This window comes from Vipera ursinii, assembly GCF_947247035.1.
Source record: "Vipera ursinii genome assembly, chromosome: 4".
Taxonomy (NCBI): domain Eukaryota; kingdom Metazoa; phylum Chordata; class Lepidosauria; order Squamata; family Viperidae; genus Vipera; species Vipera ursinii.
In genome coordinates, this window is record NC_139514.1 from 42,955,094 (window position 1) to 42,981,368 (window position 26,275).

The following is a 26,275-nucleotide window of genomic DNA, read 5'->3' on the forward strand; positions in this document are numbered from 1 at the left end:
TATTGTATTTAAGGCAAATGTTCATAGTAAATTCCAAAGTTTTGTCCAATTCTCATCCAGCAAATCTTCTCGACTCCTTTCCTTGCTGTTAGTATCTATGGCTGAATGTCATCCTCTGAGTAACCACAGATCAACGTACTTTGAAGGATCAAAAAGTCTCAGAGGTGGTCCAACAAGTTTGATGAACAAAAGTGCTGAAATTGTCTTAGTCTTCAGCGAAGCTCTTGCTGGGGTGGCAATTAGATTCATCTGCAAAAAACGACATTCACATTCACTTGAAGAAATGGGAATGGTATGCAGAGTCCGTATCAAATGCAAGTTTTTCTAATTTTCACTTCTCCAAATGTCAGTTGAGTATTAACATCTTCAGGCCAATTATTTTGATCAAGTATGTGAGACATAAAGCCACTCAGTCTTGGCCGGGTTGAGCCGGAGCCTGTTCTATCCCATCCAAATCTGTACCGCTTCCAGGCAACGGGACATCACATCGAGGGCATCACTGGGTTGGTTCGGGGTGGAGATGAAAAGATGTTGTATAATAATAATAATAATAATAATAATAATAATAATAATAATAATAATAATAATAATAATAATAAAGTTGGAAGGGACCGTGGAGGTCATCTAGTCCAACCCCCTGCTCAGGTAGGAAACCTTATACCATTTCAGGCAAATGGCTGTCCAGTCTCTTCTTAAAAACCTCCAGTGTTGGAGCATTCACCACCTCTGGAGGCAGGTTGTTCCACTGGTTAATTGTTCTAACTGTCAGGAAGTTTCTCCTTAGTTCTAGGTTGCTTCTCTCCTTGACTAGTTTCCATCCGTTGCTTCTTGTCCTGCTTTCCGGTGCTTTGGAGAATAGCTTGACTCCCTCTTCTTTGTGGTAGCCCCTGAGATATTGGAACACTGCTATCATGTCACCCCTCACCCTTCTCTTCATTAGACTACACATACCGAATTCCAGCAACCGTTCCCTATATGTTTTAGCCTCCAGCCCCCTAATCATCTTTGTTGCTCTTCTCTGTACCCTTTCTAGAGTCTCGACATCTTTTTTACATTGTAGTGACCAAAACTGGATGCAGTATTCCAGGTGTGGCCTTACCAAAGCATTGTAAAGTGGTATTAGTACTTCACTTGATCTTGATTCTATCCCTCTGTTAATGCAGCCTAGCACTGTGTTGGCTTTTTTGGCAGCTGCAGCACACTGCTGGCTCATATTGAAGTGATTGTCTACTAAGACTCCGAGATCCCTCTCACAGTTACTACTATTGAGCAAGGTACCACCTATACTATACCTATGCATTTGATTTTTCCTGCCTAAATGTAGAATCTTACTTTTTTCACCATTGAATTTCATTTTGTTAGATAGTGCCCAGTGTTCGAATCTGTCCACATCCTTCTGTATCTTAAGCCTATCTTCTGGAGTATTGGCTATTCCTGCCAGCTTGGTGTCGTCTGTAAATTTGATGAGTTCCCCATCTATCCCCTCATCCAAATCACTAATGAAGATATTGAAGAGCACTGGGCCCAGAACAGAGCCCTGGGGCACCCCACTACACACTTCATTCCATGTAGATGCGGTTCCATTGAGGACCACACGCTGAGTACGGCCTGTCAGCCAGCTACGAATCCATCTGGTGGTAATGCTATCTAACCCAATTTTTTCTATCTTATCAAGTAGTAGGTTGTGATCTACTTTATCAAATGCCTTACTGAAGTCCAAGTAAATTATATCTACAGCATTCCTCTGGTCCACTAGTTTTGTCACTTGGTCAAAGAATGTAATAAGATTTGTCTGGAATGATCTGTTTTTGACAAACCCATGTTGACTTCTTCTAAGTTTAGATTATGTTGCCTATTTGAAAGTGATAGCACAGAGGCATTTTAAAGCCTAGGTACTTCACTATGGAATAATTTGACATAGGTAAAGTCATATGTCATCACACATTGAAAAATGGTGAAAATTTTTTATATGTCTGAATATGTTGATATAGGTGCAGTGAGGCAGTGAAAAATCCAAATTGAACTTAAATGCAAATACCACACCTCAGTCCTTCTGTGTACTATTAATACAAAACATTTCCGTGGTTGATAGAATATCTAACCATGAATATCACAGACAAATGCAAAGCATTCATTTTTGTAATTAATAGTTAACTAAAATCTTCATACCATATGAGAGGATGTCAAAACAGTAATATGAACTCTGATGGATGAAAAATTAGCTCTGGGCATATATGAGCAGAAGACTATATGTGTACATATGTAATATGTGACTTTCCTTAGTGGTATCACAACAAGTGCAGAGCCTTGCTGCTATAACAGAGAGCAATTGATAACTATAACCGGGGGGGGCTCTTGTTTGATCCTTTCATGCTTTTTATTATAAGAAAATTACACAAAACAGAAAATAAAGCAAGCTCAAAAAAAGCAAAGAAGACAGAAGAATAAACATTAGGCTATACTCCCCAAGTTTCTAAGCTTTATGTATGGATTTGAGATAGCAGATACTACTTTCTTAATGTCAGTGAGGTAAGGAATCTCCCTTATGAATAAGGAATATTGTGCTAAATTTGAACCCACTGAACATAATTTGAATTCTTAATTATATGAATGAATTGTCTTAGTTGCAAAGGCATGAAAACGCTGTTTCAAATTTGGTATGCCATTATGCTGTTTTCATACTGCATAACTTGCTTGATCATAGGATTCTTAATAGCTTTATGTAAATGAAGACAATATTTTTGATGTATTCAGCCAATGGAACTGGGAGGGTTTGAAGCAAAAAATAAAATAAAATTGGAAGAATGATCAGTTTCATTTGCTATAATTAAACTGACTCTAAGCAATGTAGACTCCAGAAATTGAATAAGGATCAAAAATACATAATAGATAAGATAGATGAGATCACTTTCATTGTCGTATTTTTCTGTGAACACACTGGCACACATTAAAAGTAAAATTCTGTTGCCCACTCTCAAACATATATATATATATATATATATATATATATATATATATATATATATATATATATATATACCCATACCCATACCCATACCCATACCCATACCTACACACATGTACACACACTGTGTACGTATGTACATACACACATACACACACACACACACACACACACATATCCATTTTGAATAATAGTGGTAAGAGAAAACCTGAGAGTTCACAAGGTTGTTACTATATGGAACAAATCTGTGACTGAATCTCTATGTTCTGCTTCAAATACTATGAAGCCTCGTCCCAGAAGGTAACAAGGAAAACTGGTCATGGAGAGGATGTATAGCATCCCTGACAATATTGTGGACCCTGATCATTAGTAACAATAATTAAGGAAAAACTTTCCAATATAGTCTAAGGAAATACTCTTTAAGCATAAACTTTTTGAGTTGGCAAATCTCAAATATAAAAAGGTCATATAATCCATGCATTGCATTTGGACCAGCTATATTTTCTAGATTATTTGCAAGGGCACTTCCATGTAGACTGTTCTGCAGTAATCCAAGCAATAAATGACCAAGGCATAAGTGACCATCCACAGAGCCTCTTGATCCAGGAATGGCCATAATTGGTACACCAGATATAGAAATCATCTAACTGTGAGGAAGACCTTCAAGGTCCTCCAGCTTATGATTAAATTCAAAACCAGCAGCATCTATAACCAACAATGAAATACTCAGATGGTTTCCAAACCCAAGGTAACTCCATCTTGCTAGAATTGAACCTACATCATGAGAAAAAGAAAAGAACATCCTTTTTGAGTTCTATGGTTATACGTACCAGGGCATAGTAAAAATCATCTGGCCCTTAGCAGTTCTTAAAAGCAGGTAAATACAACCTCAGATGAGCAACACCACATGAAAACTTGATTGATTTGATATGACTGATAAAAGGTTGAGATAATTAGTGGATAACAAGAGTGAGGAAAATCTGTTATTAATAATGCCAAGCCCATAACAGCTGATCATACCCCCAAAATGCACATGTCTATTAGTCAGATTTATTGAAAGGAAAAGGGGTTAGTTAGAGAATTTTGTTAAGGAGATATATTTCTACCCCTTTGCATTAAGGAATGAATGGGCAGATATTTCTGTTGTACAGTATTTTTCAGTCTGTGATTCATATTCCCAGACTCGTTCCATGCAGGTGGTGTCAGCAATGGAACTTTGAAGAAAAAAGGGAATATAAAGGAGAAGAAATGAAAAATAAATTAAACTGAAACAACTTCAGTAAGAATAAGTCTTTATATAAGAGTAAGACTTATATAAAAAGTATTTGAAGACAAATTAGTCTCCCAGCATAATATATAGAAATGACATAAGGAAAAACAGTAAAGGAACCTACTTAAAACACAAGAATTATTATGTTAGAAAATGCCGCAGAAGTGTCAGGGGCACTATGTATGAAAAAGATATTAGGAGAAATGATGAAATGAAGAAGGCTATGGAGAGAAAAGACTTCAAATGACAGGAAGAAGAAGTAAGATTAAATAAGGCTGAAAAAAAATGCAGAGCATTTTGGCAAAAAAAGGCCTTTGGGCCAAGCAGATACTTTTTAGCATAACAGCTTCTATATTTTAATATATCCTTTTCCTGAGGCTTTCCATAATTTGAATGTGGAGATACCTGGCAGCAAAATAATTGGTTTATAATTGGCTATAATTTTTACTTGCTTTATAGCTTCTATATCACTTGGTCTAATTTAGATGCTGGTATCTAATTGTTGCTTCTGTGCCTTTGATAGACTGATTTTCTTACAGTTTTGCTCAACCTTCATTGTGTTATTTTATATCGCTAGTGACTTAACAGCTGCCATCAACACTTCACATGCTTGTTTTACCTCTATAAGTACATAATGAATCATTTCAGCAGTGTGCTGGCAGTGTGCAGGCACCTGCTGAAATCATATTTTAATGGAGAAGCAGCCATAAAGTAATCCAAATAGTATTTTGATCTCTTGTTTGTGGTAGGCAAGGAGGAACTAAAGATGATTGTCAGTATAAACAATTACTGGAAGAAAGTTTCTGCATGCTGTTTTAGGAGTTTTTCTGGGTCAACCCTCTGTGAAACATGCTGACTTAAGCATCAGCTTTGAACACACTTAATACATTTGCAGAGATTTAGGTCAAGCAAAGGCTGCCCTAAGTAATTTTCATCATTTAATTTTTCAGGAACAGTTACTAATGTAAGAGCAATATTAAATAATTTCTGTAAACCATAGCTGTTGATCAGAATCTTGCAGCGTTCTGGGGGGAAATTAGTCCCATTAAGGGAAAGTGGCAACCTCTGGAGCATACTCTTGTAGTGTGGGAGAAGTTTGCCATTGCCGCAGTGAGAACTTATCAACACATGTGATATTATAGATTCAACCTCTATATTGGAATATATGCATGTGCATTATTTTCAGGTGGTGTTATATCTGTCCATTATCATTCTAATAGGAAATATATTGCTGTAGGCTAGGGATAAAAATGTTCTGTGTGGGAGACTGTTAGTCCTTTCGGGTAAGCCAAGTCAGGAAATTGTATCAACAATCTGGCTGGTATTCTGTTGATACAGGCTTACTAATAGAATCTTGAAAACCTGACTTTTTGCCTCTCCCCTTGTACATTCAAGCGAATTAGGGAAAAGTCAGTCTAAGTTTGTTCCTCGTGCCTTCTGTTTTCTAACTTAATACACATTTTTGCAACCTTTGTTTCTCCAAGATCTTTTTCTCTTTCAACACATACACACACACACACACACACACATAGAGATCCCTGGCTTTCTACAGACATGAAATTTTTTGGAACAATACCCAAAGATAATCCAGGAACAGGAAATTAGAGCTCTCTACTTCCATAGGATAAAATAAGATGGGATGGGATGGGACGGGACGGGACAGAACGGAACGGAACAGAACAGAACAGAACAGAATAGAATAGACCTTGGAGGTCTTCTGTCCAACCCCCTGCTTAGGTAGGAAACCCTATGCCATCAATTGGAATGACTTGGTTCCAGATTTAGCCAAAGATCTATCAAGAACATTGCTGAAATAGAAAAGCTATACAGGTGAAACTCAAAAAATTAGAATATTGTGCAAAAGTTCATTTATTTCAGTAATGCAACTTAAAAGGGGAAACTAATATATGAGATAGACTCATTACATGCAAAGCAAGGTAGTTCAAGCCGTGATTTGTCATAATTGTGATGATTATGGCGTACAGCTCATGAAAACCCCAAATCCACAATCTCAGAAAATTAGAATATTACACGCAATCAATAAAACACGGAGTGTACATAGAACAATATCAGACCTCTGAAAAGTATAAGCATGCATATGTACTCAGTACTTGGTTTGGGCCCCTTTTGCAGCAATTACTGCCTCAATGCGGCGTGGCATGGAAGCTATCAGCCTGTGGCACTGCTGAGGTGTTATGGAAGACCAGGATGCTTCAATAGCGGCCTTCAGCTCTTCTGCATTGTTCAGTCTCATGTCTCTCATCTTTCTCTTGGCAATGCCCCATAGATTCTCTATGGGGTTCAGGTCAGGCGAGTTTGCTGGCCAATCAAGCACAGTAATCCCACGGTCATTGAACCAGGTTTTGGTGCTTTTGGCAGTGTGGGCAGGTGCCAAGTCCTGCTGGAAAATGAAGTCAGCATCCTCATAAAGCTCATCAGTGGAAGGAAGCATGAAGTGCTGCAAAATCTCCTGGAGGGTGTCAGTGATGGTTTTCTACACAACTGTCAGGTCGGCAGTCTTCCCCATGATTGTGATTCCTACTGAACCAGACTGAGAGACCATTTAAAGGCTCAGGAACCCTTTGCAGGTGTTATGGCTTAATTAGCTGATTAGAGTGGGACACTTTGAGCCTAGAATATTACACCTTTTCACAATATTCTAATTTTCTGAGATTGTGGATTTGGGGTTTTCATGAGCTGTACTCCATAATCAGCACAATTATGACAAATCACGGCTTGAACTATCTTGCTTTGCATGTAATGAGTCTATCTCATATATTAGTTTCCCCTTTTAATTTGCATTACTGAAATAAATGAACTTTTGCACAATATTCTAATTTTTCGAGTTTCACCTGTAGTTGCCATATCATTATCAATCTGTATCTTTGGAAAGAAACAAGCCTATCTAACAAAGTAAGGATGCTTGAAAAGCTTTTGGAAATGTGACAATGTTACAAAGAAGGCCCAAAGAAAATGCAGCCTGATTCTAGTTGTGTGACAGTATAAGAAATCTGAATTAGCTTTTAGGAATTATGATTGAATGATTGCAAAGGTTGTGGTATCCTGATAGATTTATAGCAGCCTTCCTTACATTAACTGGACCTGTTAGAATTGCCATCTCACTCATGCACTTCACATTCACTGGCTGACAGTCTGCCATGAACGATGGAGGGAGGGTGTTGGGAGGGTGTTGGATGGGAGAGGGGGAGGCTAACAACTTATCATACTTTTTATGACACAACTTCAAGGTCAGATAGCTGGGAAAGGCATGCACCTTTGTGCCGCCTACTCTACAGATGATGAGACTGTTCCAAACATTTTATTTGAATATGATTGGACAATAAGAGATCAAAAATGGGAAGGGACAAATGGGAAAAAAATATTTATGAAAATTTGGCTTGCTAACCTCAGTTCTGGCTTTGCTATATTGGAATCCACTTGGCCTTTAGTAAAGTAAAACTTTTACATTGAATGGAGTCAAGGGTCGTTCTTGCTTTAGGGATCTTGCTTGGGGCAGGATCGTCAAGTCCAGACTTTTCTTGAATATATTTATGTGTGTTTGTGTATGGATACATGAATGGTATTTGACATTTCTTTGTCTGTAAATAAATTTCACAGCTTTTCATTTTTCAAAGTTCCCAATTCAAAGTTCTCATTGTATTAAATTTCATACTAATCCTCTATGTTTCCACTTGAAACATTTTGATAATTATGACTTTAGTCACATTGAGTTAATGGTGGTAAACGATGAGTAAATTAAGTGGGACCAAAGTTCATAAATTAAGTATTTTGTTTTTATATTTAATTCATAATTACTGGCAGTCTTACACATGTTTACATCAAAATAAATTCATTTTTCCTACAGGCAGGTTATTACTAAATAACTGGGTATAGACTAAATTTATTCCTTCAGGTAAAATAGGTAAATATATTTTATACTGAATAATAAACAGGTACTTGAATAGTAGTATATATAACCCTTGTTCATGTAAATTAGAGAGCAGTTTGATTCCTTATAACAACTTATTTCCCTAAACTGTCTTCAAATTTGTTCCCTAATTATAATTATATAGAAGAAGAAAATTGCTAAACATACTAAGAGTCATCTGTATTTTGTACATCGAAAGATAACTACATCTAATTATTTTCTTTAGGTCTAATTACATTTATCTAAAAAAAGATTAAGCAAATGAAATTTATTTTTTGACAGCTTTGATATTTTTTTTTTGTAATGTGACCCCAGCATGCTAATGGAAGGTTATGTGTGTTCAGCTCATGACATACAAAACATATAATATCTAAATGTTATATACGTGTATTTTTTATTTTAAATGATGTAAATCTGCTTTAGAAATCCTTAACTATTGCCATACATATAAAATTGCCTTGGATTCTGATGCTCCAGATTATGGAGGACATAATAGACTGGATCATACTACAGATTTTTTTTCTCAGCAGTGTTCACATAATCATCGATCTAATTCTCTTCTGGTAAGTACACTTTTCTACTTTAATTTCTCTAAAGTACATCTTCAGAGAGATGTTGTTGTTGTTGTTGTTGTTGTTATTATTATTATTATTATTATTATTATTATTATTATTATTATTATTATTTTAATTTTTTTACTAAATCCCTGCATATTGCCTTCATCCTTTCCCTTTATAAAATATGGTAATTGATCTTGCATGAACAATTATAAAAGTAAATGTCATAAAAATGTTTATATGGCATAAAGAAAGGCCAGCTAAACTATTTCTCAATATTTTAAACTTTACGTAACAATGCATGTAATAAATTTAATAACATTTTCATGATTTCCTGTTTTTTTAATGTTCAATTAAATGTTCAATATACCAATAATTTGCATCTTTAATTCTTTGCATGTATGCATCCTATGATTTTCATTGCTGATATTTTAATCAACTGGGATCATCTATTAAAACCTGTAGTTTTTCTTTTATACAATATGAGAGTTTAAGTATTAGAAGTATTTAACTTAATAATACAAGGATAATATTTTTATTTCCTTTTTAAGGTTTAATTTAAAAATAAAGAAAACAAAAAAATATGGAGTAAACTTGTATTTGATGCACTGTTTCATTTTTTTTAATTTTACATATGGGGATTCTTATATAATTTATTCAGTGCAAAATTTTGATCATGTTAAACATAAAGTGCAGTCCAAAGAAAAAATGTAAGCAGACTATAGTAATGTTGGACTCCTTTTCTTTCCTTCCTTTTCATTTATTCATTGGGAAAAGGCCTTCACAGCTTAGACTATCTTTAAATTCAGGATAAACAACATTAAATAGAGCACTAAAAGGAATTAAAAGATGATGCTAATACATGAGATAATAAAAGAAAGTAAAGCTAATTTATTCCAGCAGAACTCATAATTCTAGTTTACTTCATATATTTCAATTCTTGCAAACATTCTTTCATCCATCACGTCCAATTAGTATGTTACCATTTCTTTTTTAATCTTCTCATTTCCCTCTTTTTTTCAGGAAATTACCAACTTCCTCCAACCAAAATTTCTTAGTTTTCTCTCCCTTCATACATTTGTTTTGAAATGTACTTCTGTGTATTTCTTTGTACTAGTCACTCACTCTTGTATTCAATGAATATTCATTCAACGCTACTAGAGTACTCTACTGCCACTAGTGTAGCTTACATTTGTTCACTCTGCATTTTCCTTTAGCATCAAAAAATCTTGGTTTATATCTATATGGATTATCATATCCATTCCCCTCCTACACTGTTATCGTTCAGTCATACTAGCATTCACTGCAAATCATTTTGTATTCTCATCCAAATAATGTGGCATCAACTGCATACACTTATATCCCCAAACAAAATAGCTCTAATAATACCAAGTATGCTCATAAATTTGTCCAACCACACATCTTTACCTTGTTCCACGCAACCATTTGCTAAGTATTCCACTTATTTTTATGCATACTTTACTTTCATCATAGACCATCCTGTAATATCTACAAGTCCAATACCATGTTTGTGCACAAAATTACATAGTTCAATTCCAAATTATGTTCTTTCTTTAAATCAACAGTTGTGTTATAAATCTTTTTCACATTTGTAGATTTCTCAGTGACTTACTAAAGAGTAAAATATCTGATCTATACATTCAATGTTTTCACAAAGCAACACTGTACTTCCCAAATAATACTTTTCTCTACCTTGTTGTTTTTTGTTCTTCCTATTTTTCCTTTTGTATAACTGGACAATAGCAGCATTCTTTCATCATCATGCACAGATGCAGTATTCATAAACAGATTAAACAAATTATCTAGCAATTTGGTGTAATCAAGCCACATCAATAAGTCATTATCGATGTTGTACCATCAATATCAATAATATGTAATTTATTTTGCCTAGTTTAGGTACTGATGAAAAAAGGGCAGCAAAGGAACAACTTTGTGGGCCAAATCCAAACATAGTGAATTTTTGTACAACAAATATCGAAACTGTTTAACTCAACTCTAAATCAGTTAAGGCAATTTCAGATCCAATCATATACAGACTACATAATTTTTATTGTATTTACTTGAACCAGTTTTGTCTAGTGCAGGGGTAGGCAACCTCAGCTCTTTTATGACTCATTGACTTCAATTCGCAGAATTCCTGAGTCAGCATAGCTGACTCAGGAATTCTGGGAGTTGAAGTCCATGAGTCATAAAAGAGCCAAGGTTGCCTAAACGTAAAGGTAAAGGTTCCCCCACACATGCATGCTAGTCGTTTCCAATTCTAGGGGCTGGTGTTCATCTCTGTTTCAAAGCCGAAGAGCCAGAGTTTGTCCGAGGATGTCTCCGTGGTCATATGGCTGGCATGACTAGACACCAAAGGCGCACGGAATGTTGTTACCTTCCCACCGTAGTGGTCTCTATTTTTCTACTTGCATTTTTACGTGCTTTCGAACTGCTAGGTTGGCAGGAGCTGGGACAAGTAACAGTCGCTCACTCTGTTACGTGGCACTCGGGATTCGACCTGCCAAACTGCCGACCTTCTGATCGACAAGCTCAGCGTCCTAACCCCCTGAGCCACCACGTCCCTTAAGGTTGCCTACCCCTGGTCTAGTGGTTAAGTCATCATGCTAGAAACTGGGGGACTTTGAGTTGTAGTGTCACTTTAGCTATGAAAACTAGGTGGGTGAAACTCTCTCAGCCCAACTCACCTCACAGGGCTGTTGTGGGGAAAATAGGAAGGAGTATTAGCTATGTTCACCATTTGGAGTTGCTTTTTTTTTTAAAGGCATGATGTAAATAAAATAAATAAATATTATACAGTATCAGAAACCAACTATGGTCATATTTACATTCATAAACAATCATCTCAGTGACCTTAGAATATGTACCAGTAAACAACAGTCACTTTAATATCCTCGATCGTTCTGCATATACCTTTCTGCATATATTGTCTGCATATATGTATATTCTTGTTCTGTACTTTATATATTACAGTGAATGAAATCCCAGTGTGGAAAAGTGATTTCAATGCAGTTCTGAAGAGTGGTTTCCTGCAAATTTTACCATTCTACCAATGTAATGAAAAATTAATATACAGCCTCAGATAATTATTATGATCTTATTAACCATAACATATTATCAACATGACAAGCATAGTGCAGATGCAAAATACAATTAATGTATACAGAAGTTGGAACAACTGTAAAAATCAATTTAACAAATGCATGTGGAAAAAAAGCATGATAAAAAACTGAATAACCAAGCATTTAATATAGTTTGACTCTAGCTACAAGCTAATGGCATGATAATGGCACTACAATATAAGTTTGAACCCTGAGTATGGGTCATCCTTTCCTTTGTGTTCCTTAGCAACCCAATGCACTGAATGAAAGTGATGGCCAAAGCCGAGGACAACAGCACACACACTACTTGAAGGTAAAGTTGCAGATAGGTGTGTAGGCAAAATAGTAGCATGATACAAAAAGTGAGATCCTCATCTCCAGGCCTAAACCAACATGTGCAAAACAAACTTGCATCTTCATTTACAACAAAAAGGGAAGCAATAACCATAAAAGCCTTGGTGGAGCAGTGGGCTAATGCCTCCTTAAGTAACGCCAGCAGCCTGCAATTAGTGCAGGTTCGCGTCCCACCAGGCTCAAGGTTGACTCAGCCTTCCATCCTTCCGAGGTAGGTAAAATGAGGACCCAAGATTGTTGGGGGCAATAAGCTGACTTTGTAATAATGCCGCTTGGGGGTTGTGTGAAAGCCCTAATAAGCAGGCATATACATAGAATGAAGGCTACTGCTGAGTTTGTAAGCCGCCCTGAGTCTTCGGAGAAGGGTGGGATATAAATGGAATTAAAATAAATAAAATAAATAAAATAAACCACACCTCACCAAGTTATATTACAAACTGAAAGTAGAGTTACTTAAAACATCTTAAGACATCGGTTCAGTGTTGTGTGTTTCACAATTTTGTTTCAGTTGGTAGGCTTCAGAATTGAATGGACAAAGAGTGTTATGACATATTTATGCATTATCACCTTTTAAGATTACAGACCATTTCCTTCACTTGGTCAGCATGAAGAGCAGAATCTAAAGACTCCCCCTGCATTAGCAGAACATGTATCTAGTGAGCAAAGATGTCCAATTTCTACTGATTTCTCTACTCTAGACTTGATGTTTTGGACAACCCTTGATATTCCAAATAACCATGTAGCTATGGTTTCTGCATATTATCTTTAAAACATACTGGGTGGAGCAGCATTGCAACATGTAAAAAAACCCTGTTTTGGATAATATTTTTTTTCTTAAGATTTCTCAAAGCAGAAAAGAAACCCTCCTAATAGTAAATATTAATGATATTTATTTTCCCATAAACTAGTAGATTTGAATTCAGCTTGTTTTTCTGCTGGTTTGAAGCTATTTTATTATTATATTATTTGTGGAAGAGCCTTCATAATTTTGCCAGAAGAAGAAAATAAATGTGGCTTGTGGGAAATAAACAGTTCCTGATTTCAGTAATATACCCTTCTGCTTTGATACTGTTCATAATAAAAATAAAAAAATATATAGATAAATAAATACAAAGAGATCTGAAGTATAAGTTGTGTTGGAATTTTTTTAATCTCATTGTCTACAGTCATTGTGACCCGTTAATGGAAATGGGTTTTATATATATATAAATAGCATGGTAATATTTAATTTTGATTAAAATCCAGCTTCATACTTAACCTGAATTCTTATTGAATAAGATAACCACTGTAAACATTCCCAGTTAAAAAATAAATAAATAAAAAATTTACATAGTAACAGGTTGCAGTCATAAAAATACCTATATCTCTATTCACTGTGCATATTCAGGTAAAGCTCATCTATTTGAAACATATTTGTGTTGAATTTCTGGATGGAGAAAATGGTAAACTGCTCTAATAACTGAAGACAATACTGAGGTGGAAATTTGTAACCTGGTTGTGAGGCTAGACCTATAGAGTTTCTATGGATACAGGAGAATCCAACAGATCACCCACATCTGAATGGAAACTTTAAGCACATTGGATAGAATACCAGAAGCCAATGAAGGAATATCAAGTTCTCAGCCTCATGCACTTTAAGGACATTGGGCTCAAATGAAATTTTGTTTTTTAAAGCATATTTGGATATAAATACTTTGACACCTATAGAGATCTTTCAAACAGCAAAACAACTAGACATCTGGTAACTGCCTTTTCAACCTGGGATATAATCTAGAAGAAAAATAAAGAACTAGTCATAAAGTTTTAAAATTAATCAAAAGAAAGTTCTCCTTAGCAAAAAAATAATATTAAGAATTTGAATTATAAAACCTAAAACAGAGGGACCAGTTAAATTTTAAATTTTCTACTTCTAATTAAATTAAATTAAATAAATAATGCATACCTCTGAGGGAAAGAAGATTTTCTTAAGGAGACTCAATGGCTAAGTCTTTTAAATGAAGAGATAAGTGGCATTTGAGAAAGACCATGTGACTGTAAACCTATGAAGTGCTGAATTGAACTAAAAAGTTAAGGACTAAAAGAATTTTTTAAAGGATCTTTTTGATGCTATATCTATACGGATTATAAATTTTAAAACAGAAATGACTACAACCTGGAAAGCAACAAAAATAGGGAAGAGAACATTATTAACAGAGCAGATAGGGATTACAACAGATATATTCCAAAAGATATTTGAACAGCTGGAAAAGAATGTTTCAGCTTCAGTGACAGCTTTGTGAATCTGTCCAAGAGACTTGACTACACCTGAAGGGAGAATGAAAGAGAGATTTGCAACTGTGGGGGTGGGGGGGAAATGAACAAAAAAATTTCAAGAATCTGTAAAAAAAAAAGTGTTTGGAGAAGACACTGAAGTTTTAACAAACCATTTGGAGTGGAAAGAAGAAGTTATGGAGGCAGAAGTGGACAAGGTGTACTGAATTAGTACACATTATGCAAATTAAGAAACATACCAATAAACATACTTGTACACTTTTTCAGGAAAAAGAGATGAACTTTTGCAATAACATTTTACTACCAACTTCATTAATAACTCAAAGGTAATTTTGCTCACGGAAATAGCAACTGGATTATTAGGTAAGCAAACAGGATATATTTTTTGACTGACAGTTAAACAGAAAAAGATTCTATCTCATTGGGATAAACTGGAAGGAGAATTTAAGAGAACATTTAAGCAATAGAAATTTCAACTTCATTCTCTTCAAAAGGAGATGTCTTTGAAAGATTTTAAAAAGTCCTCAAAGAGATGCAGGAAACTAAAAAAGTCAGCCAGAACCTGAAGAAGAAGAGACTACTGTGTTGGGTGTTACAGACAGAGAATTTTCCAAGTTATAAAATAATTATGGTGCTTAACACAAGATTAAAGGAAATGTTTGATATAGTATAAAATTTAACAGGAATAAAACAATACGTAAATTTGAATTGGAATTATGTAGAAATGATGAACATGTAATTGCTAAAAATTTTAAGCGTCTGTTGAAATTTGAAGTGGAACAAGGATAAGTTGCAGGGTACATGATAAAATGGACTAAGAATTTTAAGGCTATAATATACAGATGCATCAGTGGGAAGGAATGTGGTCAAAAGGACTGAAATTCATGTCTTAGTAATTTAAAAGAAAATTTATATAAAATGGTGTAAAGCTGGTATATCACACCAGGAAAAATAATCTAAAATGTATAAATGTACTCTGATCATTATTGGAAATGTGGAAAGCATAAAATTTTACTGTGCATGATGGACTTTTGAAAAAGTAAAAAATATTGGCTACAAATGCATATGATAATGCAGAGAATTTTAAAAATGAACATTGTGATGAAACCAGAGGTTTTTTTTGTACTGGGACTTACAGATAGCCAGTTAAAAAGGCACATGGAAAATTGGTTTTATATATAGTAACTACAATGAAGCTATTGTATGTGCAAAGGTGAAAAAAATAACAAACTACCATAATGGAGGATTGAACTGTGAAGATTTTAGAATTAACAGAAATGGCAAGGTTGACCTGTTTGATCAAGGGAAAAATAATAAGTACTTTCTTAAAAAAAACTGGAAAACATTTATAGATTTTTTGATGAAAATAGATAAAAAAATAATATGATTCATGGATTTGTTGATTGAAAAGAGTTGAATGTGGGAAGAGGTGAACTATGTGATGAAGTCCTGAAGAGGAAAAAATGACATTAAGTATGTTTTATAACTGATGGGGATCTTTATTCATGTTATTAGATGACAGCACTATAAGACAAAGAAAATGAATGACCTATTACTTTGTGAGGTAAATTGGGAATATTAATTTCTGCTGCACTGGTTCTTGCTGTAAAAGTTTAAACACAGAGTAACACATACAGTATACATAGTAGAATAAATTAGATCAGTTAGTTGGAGTGAAAAGGGAAAAAAATCCCAAAACAGCATGTGATAAAAAGACGGATAAATTGAAAGCATAATTTATCCTACGTTTCTTTACAAGGAAAAGCTTGAATTCTGTATCCACTTTGCTGGGAACAAGCCCATTAATTCAATAGTGCACTTGCAGACATACAGTGGGACAAAAAAGTATTTAGTCAGCCACCAATTGTGCAAGTTCTCCCACTTAAAAAGATGAGAGAGGCCTTTAATTTTCATCATAGGTATACCTCAACTATGAGACAAAATGGGGGGAAAGAATCCAGGAAATCACATTGTAGGATTTCTAATGAGTTAATTCGTACATTCCTCGGTAAAAATAAGTATTTGGTCACCTACAAACAAACAAGATTTCTGGCTCTCACAGACCTGTAACTTCTTCTTTAAGAGGCTCCTCTGTCCTCCACTCGTTGCCTGTATGAATGGCACCTGGTTGAACTTGTTATCAGTATAAAAGACACCAGTCCACAACCTCAAACAGTCACACTCCAAACTCCACTATGGCCAAGACCAAAGAGCTGCCGAAGGACACCAGAAACAAAATTGTAGACCTGCACCATGCTGGGAAGACTGAATTTTCAATTGGCAAGCAGCTTGGTGTGAAGAAATCAGCTGTGGGAGCAATTATTAGAAAATGGAAGACATACAAGACCACTGATAATCTCCCTCGTTCTGGGGCTCCACACAAGATCTCACCCCGTGGGGTCAAAATGATCACAAGAATGGTGAGCAAAATCCCAGAACCACATGGGGGGACCTAGTGAATGACCTGCAGAGAGTAACAAAGGCTACCATCAGTAACACACTACACCGCCAGGAACTCAAATCCTGCAGTGCCAGACATGTCCCCCTGCTTAAGCCAGTACGTGTCCGGGCCCGTCTGAAGTTTGCTAGAGAGCATTTGGATGATCCAGAACAGGATTGGGAGAATGTCATATGGTCAGATGAAACCAAAGTAGAACTTTTTGGTAAAAACTCGTGTTTGGAGGAGAAAGAATGCTCAGTTGCATCCAAAGAACACCATACCTACTGTGAAGCATGGGGGGTGGAAACATCATGTTTTGGGGCTGTTTTTCTGCAAAGGGACCAGGATGACTGATCCATGTAAAGGAAAGAATGAATGGGGCCATGTATTGTGAGATTTTGAGTGAAAACCTCCTTCCATCAGCAAGGGCATTGAAGATGAAACGTGGCTGGGTCTTTCAGCATGACAATGATCTCAAACACACCGCCCGGGCAACGAAGGAGTGGCTTTGTAAGAAGCATTTCAAGGTCCTTGAGTGGCCTAGCCCAGGGGTCAGCAACCTGAAACAGTGAAAGAGCCACTCGGAACCGGTTCCCTCACAAAAGGAAAAACTGGGAGCCGCAAAAAATGTGTGCGCATGCGTGTACATGCGCACATGCGCAGAACAGGGTTTCACTGAAGAGTGGAGCCAAGGCAAGATATGCACCTACCCTGCATATTTGAATTGATTGGTTGAAATTTTTTAGTCCCACTTTTTTTTGGGGGGACTGCACATGGCAGAGGACTGGGAGCCACAGGAGATGGCTGAAAGAGCCGCATGCGGCTCCGGAGCCGCGGGTTGCAGACCTGTGGCCTAGCCAGTCTCCAGATCTCAACCCCATGGAAAACCTTTGGAGGGAGTTGAAAGTCCATGTTGCCTAGCGACAGCTCCAAAACATCACTGCTCTAGAGGAGATCTGCATTGAGGAATGGGCCAAAATACCAGCAACAGTGTGTGCAAACCTTGTGAAGACTTACAGAAAACGTTTGACCTCTGTCATTGCCAACGAAGGGTATATAACAAAGTATTGAGATGAACTTTTGTTATTGACCAAATATTTATTTTCCACCATAATTTGCAAATAAATTCGTTAGAAATCCTACAATGCGATTTCCTGGATTCTTTCCCCCCATTTTGTCTCTCATATTTGAGGTATACCTATGATGAAAATTACAGGCCTCTCTCATCTTTTTAAGTGGGAGAACTTGCACAATTCGTGGCTGACTAAATACTTTTTTGTCCCACTGTACATAGACACACACATACTGTATACACACTGTGTATAAATTTCAGCTATTTTAAACCTCCATAGTAACTACCATCCATAATATTGTAAATGATTGAAGTCTTTCATTATCAAGTTGAATGTAAACAGTATTTCCTTTGGTAAGTTTGCTTCTTTCCAGACTCATCTCTTTTGAAGTCATTTGTTATTATTTCAGTAATGTTAATACTATACCAGTATCAAACAATTGCTAATTGTTTGTATTTATAACACTGGATCTTTGGTGAAGTAAGTTTGGCTTCTTTTTGTTTGTTGTTTTATTTGTTGTTTCAGTTTGGTTTTTTGTATTTCTTGATCCACAATCAATTTCACTTTAATCTACTCTGGCTAACTACAGAAATGGGTACAGTGATGGCTTATTCTATATTTCTTTACTTTATGCTGCTGCATTTTTCTGTAGAAGTCTATACTCTTTTTAAATGACACTGAATCACAAAACAATTGGGCCAATATTTTCAAAAGGAAATTACACTTATGCCAATTCACAATGAGCAAAAGTATGGTTTGCACTTTTGGATATTTAGTAGAAACCACAAAACTTAGTGTAGTGTGCATTTACATGTTATTCTCAGTGGAGCGAAGAAATTCAACTTGACTCTCTCTTATATATTTTCAGCTGCAAGCATGACATGTATTTGCTTTTGCCCAATATGATATGACAACTTGACACACTCAATTAGCTATTGTTTTATCAATTATTCAGTAATAATTGACGTTTTTCTACAAAATGTATGTTATAGTTTAAACATAAATTAAAATTCAAATTAAGTATGTTCCAGAATAAATGTTGGCAAATATATTTATGTTGATCCTCCATTTGAATCTGCATTCAATTAAATTGATGTGGCAGGCATGTGGATGTTCCTAAACAGGCAGAATAAGGGTGGCTGAGTTAGAGATTCACTGACCTTGTACTAGCAAATCATTTTTTTATGGAATGGTGCATCTATTAATATTGATGCACTTCTAAATGTAACACCATGTTTAGTCTTTCAACAATATTAAAGGAATTCTTTTTCCTTCTTTTTCATGTTATTTGTTATCCTTCTTTTTCCACATTATAGATCTCTCATTTTTAAAAATTTGGTATTTATTTAATTAAACTCGTGTGCAATAGAAAAGTAGTCTGCATTTAAATGGAACAAGTTTTCACTGAGTTCCTGAGGGTGGAACACATTATCCACATAACCATAATACCTGGATTAAAATATTCTAGGAAAAATCCTAATAATAACAATAAGCCTGTGTACTAAAAAAGTTTTCAATGATTTTTTTTGAAAAGTTGGGTCTTGAAGGAAAATCATATCCTTTCATTATTAGTTAATTATATTAAAAGAAGGAAGTGCAGTCATTGAGATCTCTTTGCCTACCTGTGCCAGTGAACTATTTGGGGTTTAACAGTTAAGAAGGGGAAGGTTAATACTATAACCCTTTGGAATTCTTTTTCTTTCTGTGGTAAGAATGCTGCCCTCTTTAACAGTGTAACCTAGAAGTATGAAAAATATTATTTTTAGCATATCTCTGGAGAATAGTTTGATGAAATATTGGCTGTTTATTTTGGATAAATATATTTTTAATCATCAAATATCTGGCTTTATATTTTTGTGCTGATTTTATTGTGAACATATATTTTATTGATTTTTATTGTTGTGAGTTACCCAGAGTCTCTTAAAGGTAACATATAAGTAAACTTAAATAGATTTTAAAAGTTCCCATAACAGCTGTTAAGTCGTAACATATTTCTATTTTTAGTGGCAGGGGGAGAAAGAGAGAAATCAAGGCAGGAAAAGAGAAAGGGGTTGTTGGTTTGTATGTTTGTTTTTTGCCAAATCTTTGCCTTCAAGCTGCTTTTAGTATCATTGGAAAGAAACCTGATGTGGAAAGTGAAATAGTGCTAGTAGTTAATAATGGCAGGAAAATCATATCCAATTTCTTCCTTCAAATGGTAAAATATAATTCAATCCAGGTTTCTCTACAAATGAAAAAAAAAGATGAAACTTTTTCAGGAAGTTCTCATATATAGGGGCATAAATAAGACATTCAACTGATGACTATGATCAAGAGAAATGAAAATTTATTTTACTTTATGGATATATTAACATGTTTGCTTTCTTAATATTGTTTTAATTTTTTTAAAGTACAGTATTATCAAACACATTAAAATATCTATTTGGGTATGTTGATTCTTTGGACTGTATATAGTACTGGGCAGCTTAATACATACTTTTTTCCATATTAAATGTCCTTTTCTAAATGTAAGTGGAATCCACATAGTGTAAGAAGGCAGAAATAATAATAGTTGTGATTATAGAAGGGGTGAAGAACCCATGCTCATCTAGCTATTGCTAAGTTAAAAAAAGACATCAGTTCACATCCTTTTGTCAGTGAGAATTTTCATTAAGAGATTGTCTGCCCTTAATTAATAACTGTTTCTTACTTATTTCTCATTAATGTTGAACATGGGATTTTCTCCACTAAACTATTTGAAGTATCAGCAAATGTATGGTTTTCTTTGCTAAAACATTTGGAAATAAACCCCTTATCACATCTTTTGCGATAGCCAAGTATCATTAACCACTCCATTTATTTTTTATTTTCTGTTTCTGTAAATTTCAGAGTACAGGATTCTAGGTATATGTCAAATGTCCTTACCTGCTGAGCAGATTTGTGGGAGTTATTTATCACAAAACACTCTGATCACTGACAAATAGCTATGATCCATTGGACATGTTACATTCTGATTCAGTGAAGATCTCTCTCTCTCTCTCTCTCTCTCTCTCTCTCTCTCTCTCTCTCTCTCTCTCTCTCTCTCTCTCTCTCTCTCTCTCTCTCTCTCTCTCTCTCTCTCTCTCCATCATTTATTCTGGTTGCTAACTATAAATCCACTTTATGCTATGAGTTAGCTCTTAACAGGTATGGAAATAGCATTATACTAGAAATGCCAAGTGGCATTAAAAGCATTATCAAAAAGTTAGGCAACAATCTTCAATTAGCAACGTATATTTTTTCTGATTGCATTTTTATTGAGGTCGGCTTACGTGATCAGTTACACTCTGCAGTCTGTAAAGAACATATATCAATAGGTTAAAAACAACAACTCAGAATATGATCTGTGAAAGGAACATTATAAAATCCACTGTTCTTTTTTCTTACCTAAAAATGAGTTCAGATTCAGAGTTTTTCTGTGAAAGAATAAAAGAATTATCTTAATCATAATGTTGAAAGAATATTATTATCATTGTTCAATAAATTTGTTCAACAAATGTATATCACAGTGAGACCCTTTTCAGCCCTCTGACTTAATGCTTTACTATTTCTTCTGCTGTATTTACTTCCACTGAATGACATCTCGGGCAAAATACAAATTCAGTCCATGATACAATGGCGATTAAATTGAAAGCAAGAGTTTGTCATTTACTAGTGGATGTCCTTGAACATTCAGACTGGATCAGTTTAAATCACACGTGTCCTCTAGTTCCAATTTCATTTAAACATATTACCCAATCCAGCATTGAGTATTAGGATGACAAGGATGCAAAGTTTATCATTTCTATTAATTAGTCTTAAGACCAAATACGCAAATCCAGAATTTCTCTCTATATCCATGCTATATTTAATAAGTGTTTGATTCTACAGTGACATTAAATAATGTCACATTATAAGTAATTTATTTAAGTCATTTAGATTTATGTGTCCCATATCACAAAGGTTTTTTTATGGATCAATAATAAGATATTTTTTATTCTCCCTTTAGGTATACATTCCAAGCAGAGTGGCAATAGTGCTTCAAAACATGGATATTCAGATGTAAAGATTTGCAACTGGCTCCATTACTTTGAAGGCCAAGTAATATTTGATGATAATGGCATCCAAAATATTGGTTTTTTCTGCATAAAGGTGTGTTCATACTAAGAAATTCAAATGAGCATTTATTTATTCATAATTACAAATATACTATAAAATGTTTAATCAAAGAGATGATCTATAATCATGGAAGAACAAATGTATTATGAACAATTTGTATGGATTTCAGAAACAGTTTGTGCTCATATAAAGATTGAAGTATGTTACAAGGCATGTTCAAAAATTGATTGCTGTATTTCCAGATTTATTCTAATCACATGTAGGTGTATTTTTCTCATTAGATCCATTTTGTTTTAGAAATAAGTAGCCATGTGATGCACTAACACTGGATTCCAGATCTAAGTTGTATTGGGTTTTGCTGAGATACATTATTAGAAGAAAAATAGGGTTTGTTGAAAAACTAATAAAGCATTTTCATGGAAAGACCCCAACAATAAAGGAACCTCATTGAAAGTACAATATTGAGCTCATAAATTTAGGTCTGTAAAAATATAAAACTATGGAATGTCTTTTAAAATGTGTCTATTTTTAAAAAAAGTGTTACAAAATAAAGTTATTAATTTATGTATTCTATCTAGAGTGTTAGGACTCATTCATTCTTTATTTATTGGCCAAGTGTGATTGGACACACAAGGAATTTGTCTCGGGTGCATAAACTCTTACTGTACATACAAGCAACAGATGATAAATTGTCATAATCATAAAATACAATCATCATAAATCATAAGCTACAAAGTGATAGTCATAGGATACTAAATAAGCAAACAACAAATAAAGGCAATCAACATAAATCATGAGATACAAGCAACAAAGTTATAGTTATGAGAAGCTAAGGAAATAGGTAATAGCAAAAATGAAAAGATGAGAAGAATAATAATTAATATAGCCCTACTAGGTTGTTTGACATCCTAGGGCAGACATGTCAAACACAAGGCCCGGGGGCTGGATCCGGCCCACGAAGTGGTTTCATGTGGCTCGCGAAGGCATCCTGGAAACAGTGAGGGAACGGCCCCCACTGCCTTGGCCCTGGCCCAGAGACCCTCCTTCTGCCACAGACCCTCAGATCTGTCCCACTCCTGCCCAGGCCCCCATAGGCACCCTTGATGCGAACGATGTAGAGCTGGCCACGCCCACCCAGTAGGCCATATGCACACTAGCCACGCCCACCCAGTAGGCCACGCCCACCCTGGCCATACCCACCTGGCCCCTTGAGGGCAACCGCAATGCTGATGCGGCCCTCAATGAAATTGAGTTTGACACCCCTGTCCTAGGGATAGACAGTGTTGTGAGAATTAGTTGTTTAGCAGAGTGATAGCATGGGGGGGAACTGTCTTTGTGTCAGATTGTTTTGTCGGGCAATGCCCTATAGCGTCATCTTGAGGGAAGTTGAAGCAGTTTATGTCCACAATGTAAGAGGTCTATAGATATTTTCATAGCCCTCTTTCTGGCTCGTGCAGGGTACAGGTCCTCAGTGGAAGGCAGGTTGATTGCAATTATTTTTTCTGCAGTCCTATCTGTTGAAGTCTGTGTCTGTCTAGTTTGGTTGTTGTGCCAAACCAGATAGCTATAGACATAAAGAAGTAAACATTTAACTTTTAAGTCTGTAAAAATTTAAAAACAAATTAAACCAAATTCACTTTCCTAATTTTTTTTACCATGTAGACATTTTTAAAAGCTCCTAACAATTTCAAATTTCAATGAAAAATCATATTCATTTGTATTAAAGACTAGCATTGAGCCATCTGCATCATCAGTTTAGTTACACTGCTGACTAGTTATGACTTGACATCTTTTGAAACCAAACTATGACAGTTATCACTGAACAATGATGGAGAATTATTTTTATAAAGCTAAAAATGTGGTATTTAATAAGTGAATACCAGTAGTAGGTATAAAGGACTGAATTCTGAATTTCCAGAACTCTAAAAATATCTTGTATAAAAAGTTATTTCAGTTTTGTTTTACAGTCAGTATTATCAAAAATATTCAGGACAGAATTTGTGAGTTATTATTTTGCTGTTTTTGTCAAGACCGTATCAGCAGTGCCTTCCTAACTTTCCCTTATGATAGCTACTATAGATCAAGTTTCTTAGTATCATGTCTAATTGGCATGCTCTGCTTCAAAACTATCTGTAAACATTTTAATGCATCTCCAAACCATTCATTTTAGCTAAATGAATTTTAAATAAAACTTGCAGAATTTATTCCCACCAATCCTAAAAGCTAGGTAATATTCATGCAAGAAGAAACTTTGTCATCCTGCCCACATATTTATACAAACATTATCAGACAAGAATAGGTGAGACGTTTGAGATAAACATCTTATAAACCTAGTGAATGAGATTTCTCCTATTAATAATGTTACTGGAATACAGAGGTACAGTATATATCAGGGGTGTCAAACTGCCAGCCCGTGGGCCAGATGCGTTATGGTGAAACCATGCCCACCCCATTGCTGGCAATGGGAAAAAAGCGATACATCGCAACTTTTTTTTTTTAATTCCATTTATATCCCGCCCTTCTCCGAAGACTCAGGGCAGCTTACAAGCTTAACAGTAGCCTTCATTCTATGTATATGCCTGCTTATTAGGGCTTTCACACACACCCCCAAGCGGCATTATTACAAAGTCAGCTTAATTGCCCCCAACAATCTGGGTCCTCATTTTACCTACCTCGGAAGGATGGAAGGCTGAGTCAACCTTGAGCCTGGTGGGATGCGAACCTGCCCTAATTGCAGGCAGCTGGTGTTACTTAAGGAGGCATTAGCCTAGTATATATAAATGATATATATATATATATATATATATATATATATATATATATATATATATATATATATATATATATATATATATATATATATATATATATATATATAATATATAAGTGCTATAACACCTGATGTGTTTAATTCTCTGAAAATCATAAATTATAAGGTTTAGGTTAATTACCTGTTCAACATTTTGCAGTTTCCTGAAGAAAATTCAGATAGTTATATAAAAGTTATAAAATTCAGATAAGTCTTTCAACCTAGAAATAAAATAAACGTCCCATAAAAACAGGTGCACTTTTATTAAATTTACACATTGTACATAATATAATAAACATGCTATTGTTTCTAGATTTCTATATGTGTGTAAGGATGTTGTCCATATCAACCTTTTGTGTAAGAAAGTAGTACGTGTAATGAGATGTTATAGAATGATGTGCAAATAAAGAAATGTAAAATCGGTGTTTTGTAAAGTAACTTATCTATGCACATTAGAAGTTTTCATGAAATTTTTTTCGTTCAAACAGAAGTTTAGGATTGTAATTTTGTTAAATAGTTTTTTCTGCTAAATGCACAGCAATGGAAAAAATATAGAAAATTTCCATCCAATTTACATACATGATCTTCCCTTAATGGCAAAGCTTTATTCAAATCAAAGGGATTTGTGTGGGCATGAGTGTGCGTATGTATACGTATTCCATATACAGTATAGATGCTTGCAAAGCAACAACTGGGAATCCTGAAAAATGAGGAAAGTATTTGCAAGTACAAGTAATATTATTCTTGATGGCCTGAATACATATTTCATGTTTAAAATGCATTCCAATTTATCTGCTGTTTATTTAGACAGCAACGTAAGCAAATTTTGTTAAATATAGCAAAATTAGTTTCTTGTTACATAAATGTGCTAAGCAACACTTTTCAAAAAAAGGACAAGTATTTTAAAATTCATCAAAGTTAATGGTAAAGTTTGTTTTAACTTTTGTGGCAGCAACCCATCCAGGATTACAATATTCAGTGAATACTCTCTATCCAAGTTTATGTGTCTGCAAGGAGAGCTGGCACAACAGAACAGTTTAATGAACAGGTATTTGTGTAAGCAGTTTAATCACGGATGAACATTTAACAAACATTCCTTTTTTCAACTTTTCTTTGCAGTTTTCCCCACAAATATTAGTTGTAATTAAATTGTACTTGTCATAAAAGCTGTAGCTTGTAAGCTATTTTGTAAGGCTATGTTCCAACTTGATACAAGTTGTACTGTATCGATGTTGCTTTAAACATGATGCAGAATTGGGTAATTTGGAATATAGTAAATCTCAATCAAATGAGAACGAAAATATCTGACTCACCCTATTTCCAATTCTCTGTGGACCTCTGCTTCATTTCAACTGGACTGAGGTTTCCAA

At 35.0% G+C, this 26,275-nt stretch overlaps 1 protein-coding gene across 2 annotated transcripts in view; it reads left to right on the forward strand.

Annotated features, from left to right (window-relative positions):
* The window catches only part of GBE1 (1,4-alpha-glucan branching enzyme 1), a 124,400-nt gene extending 101,731 nt beyond the window's left edge, over positions 1-22,669 (forward strand). The window contains exons 15-17 of one of the 2 annotated variants that reach the window (XM_083362033.1): positions 8,609-8,726; positions 12,090-12,155; positions 21,987-22,669. In XM_083362033.1, coding sequence (XP_083218159.1) covers positions 8,609-8,726; positions 12,090-12,155; positions 21,987-22,043 — 241 coding nt within the window. In that variant the 3' untranslated portion in view covers positions 22,044-22,669. The remainder of the gene's footprint in view (positions 1-8,608; positions 8,727-12,089; positions 12,156-21,986) is intronic. The other variant, XM_083362034.1, reaches the window with a different exon arrangement.
* Positions 22,670-26,275: the final 3,606 nt, after the last annotated feature.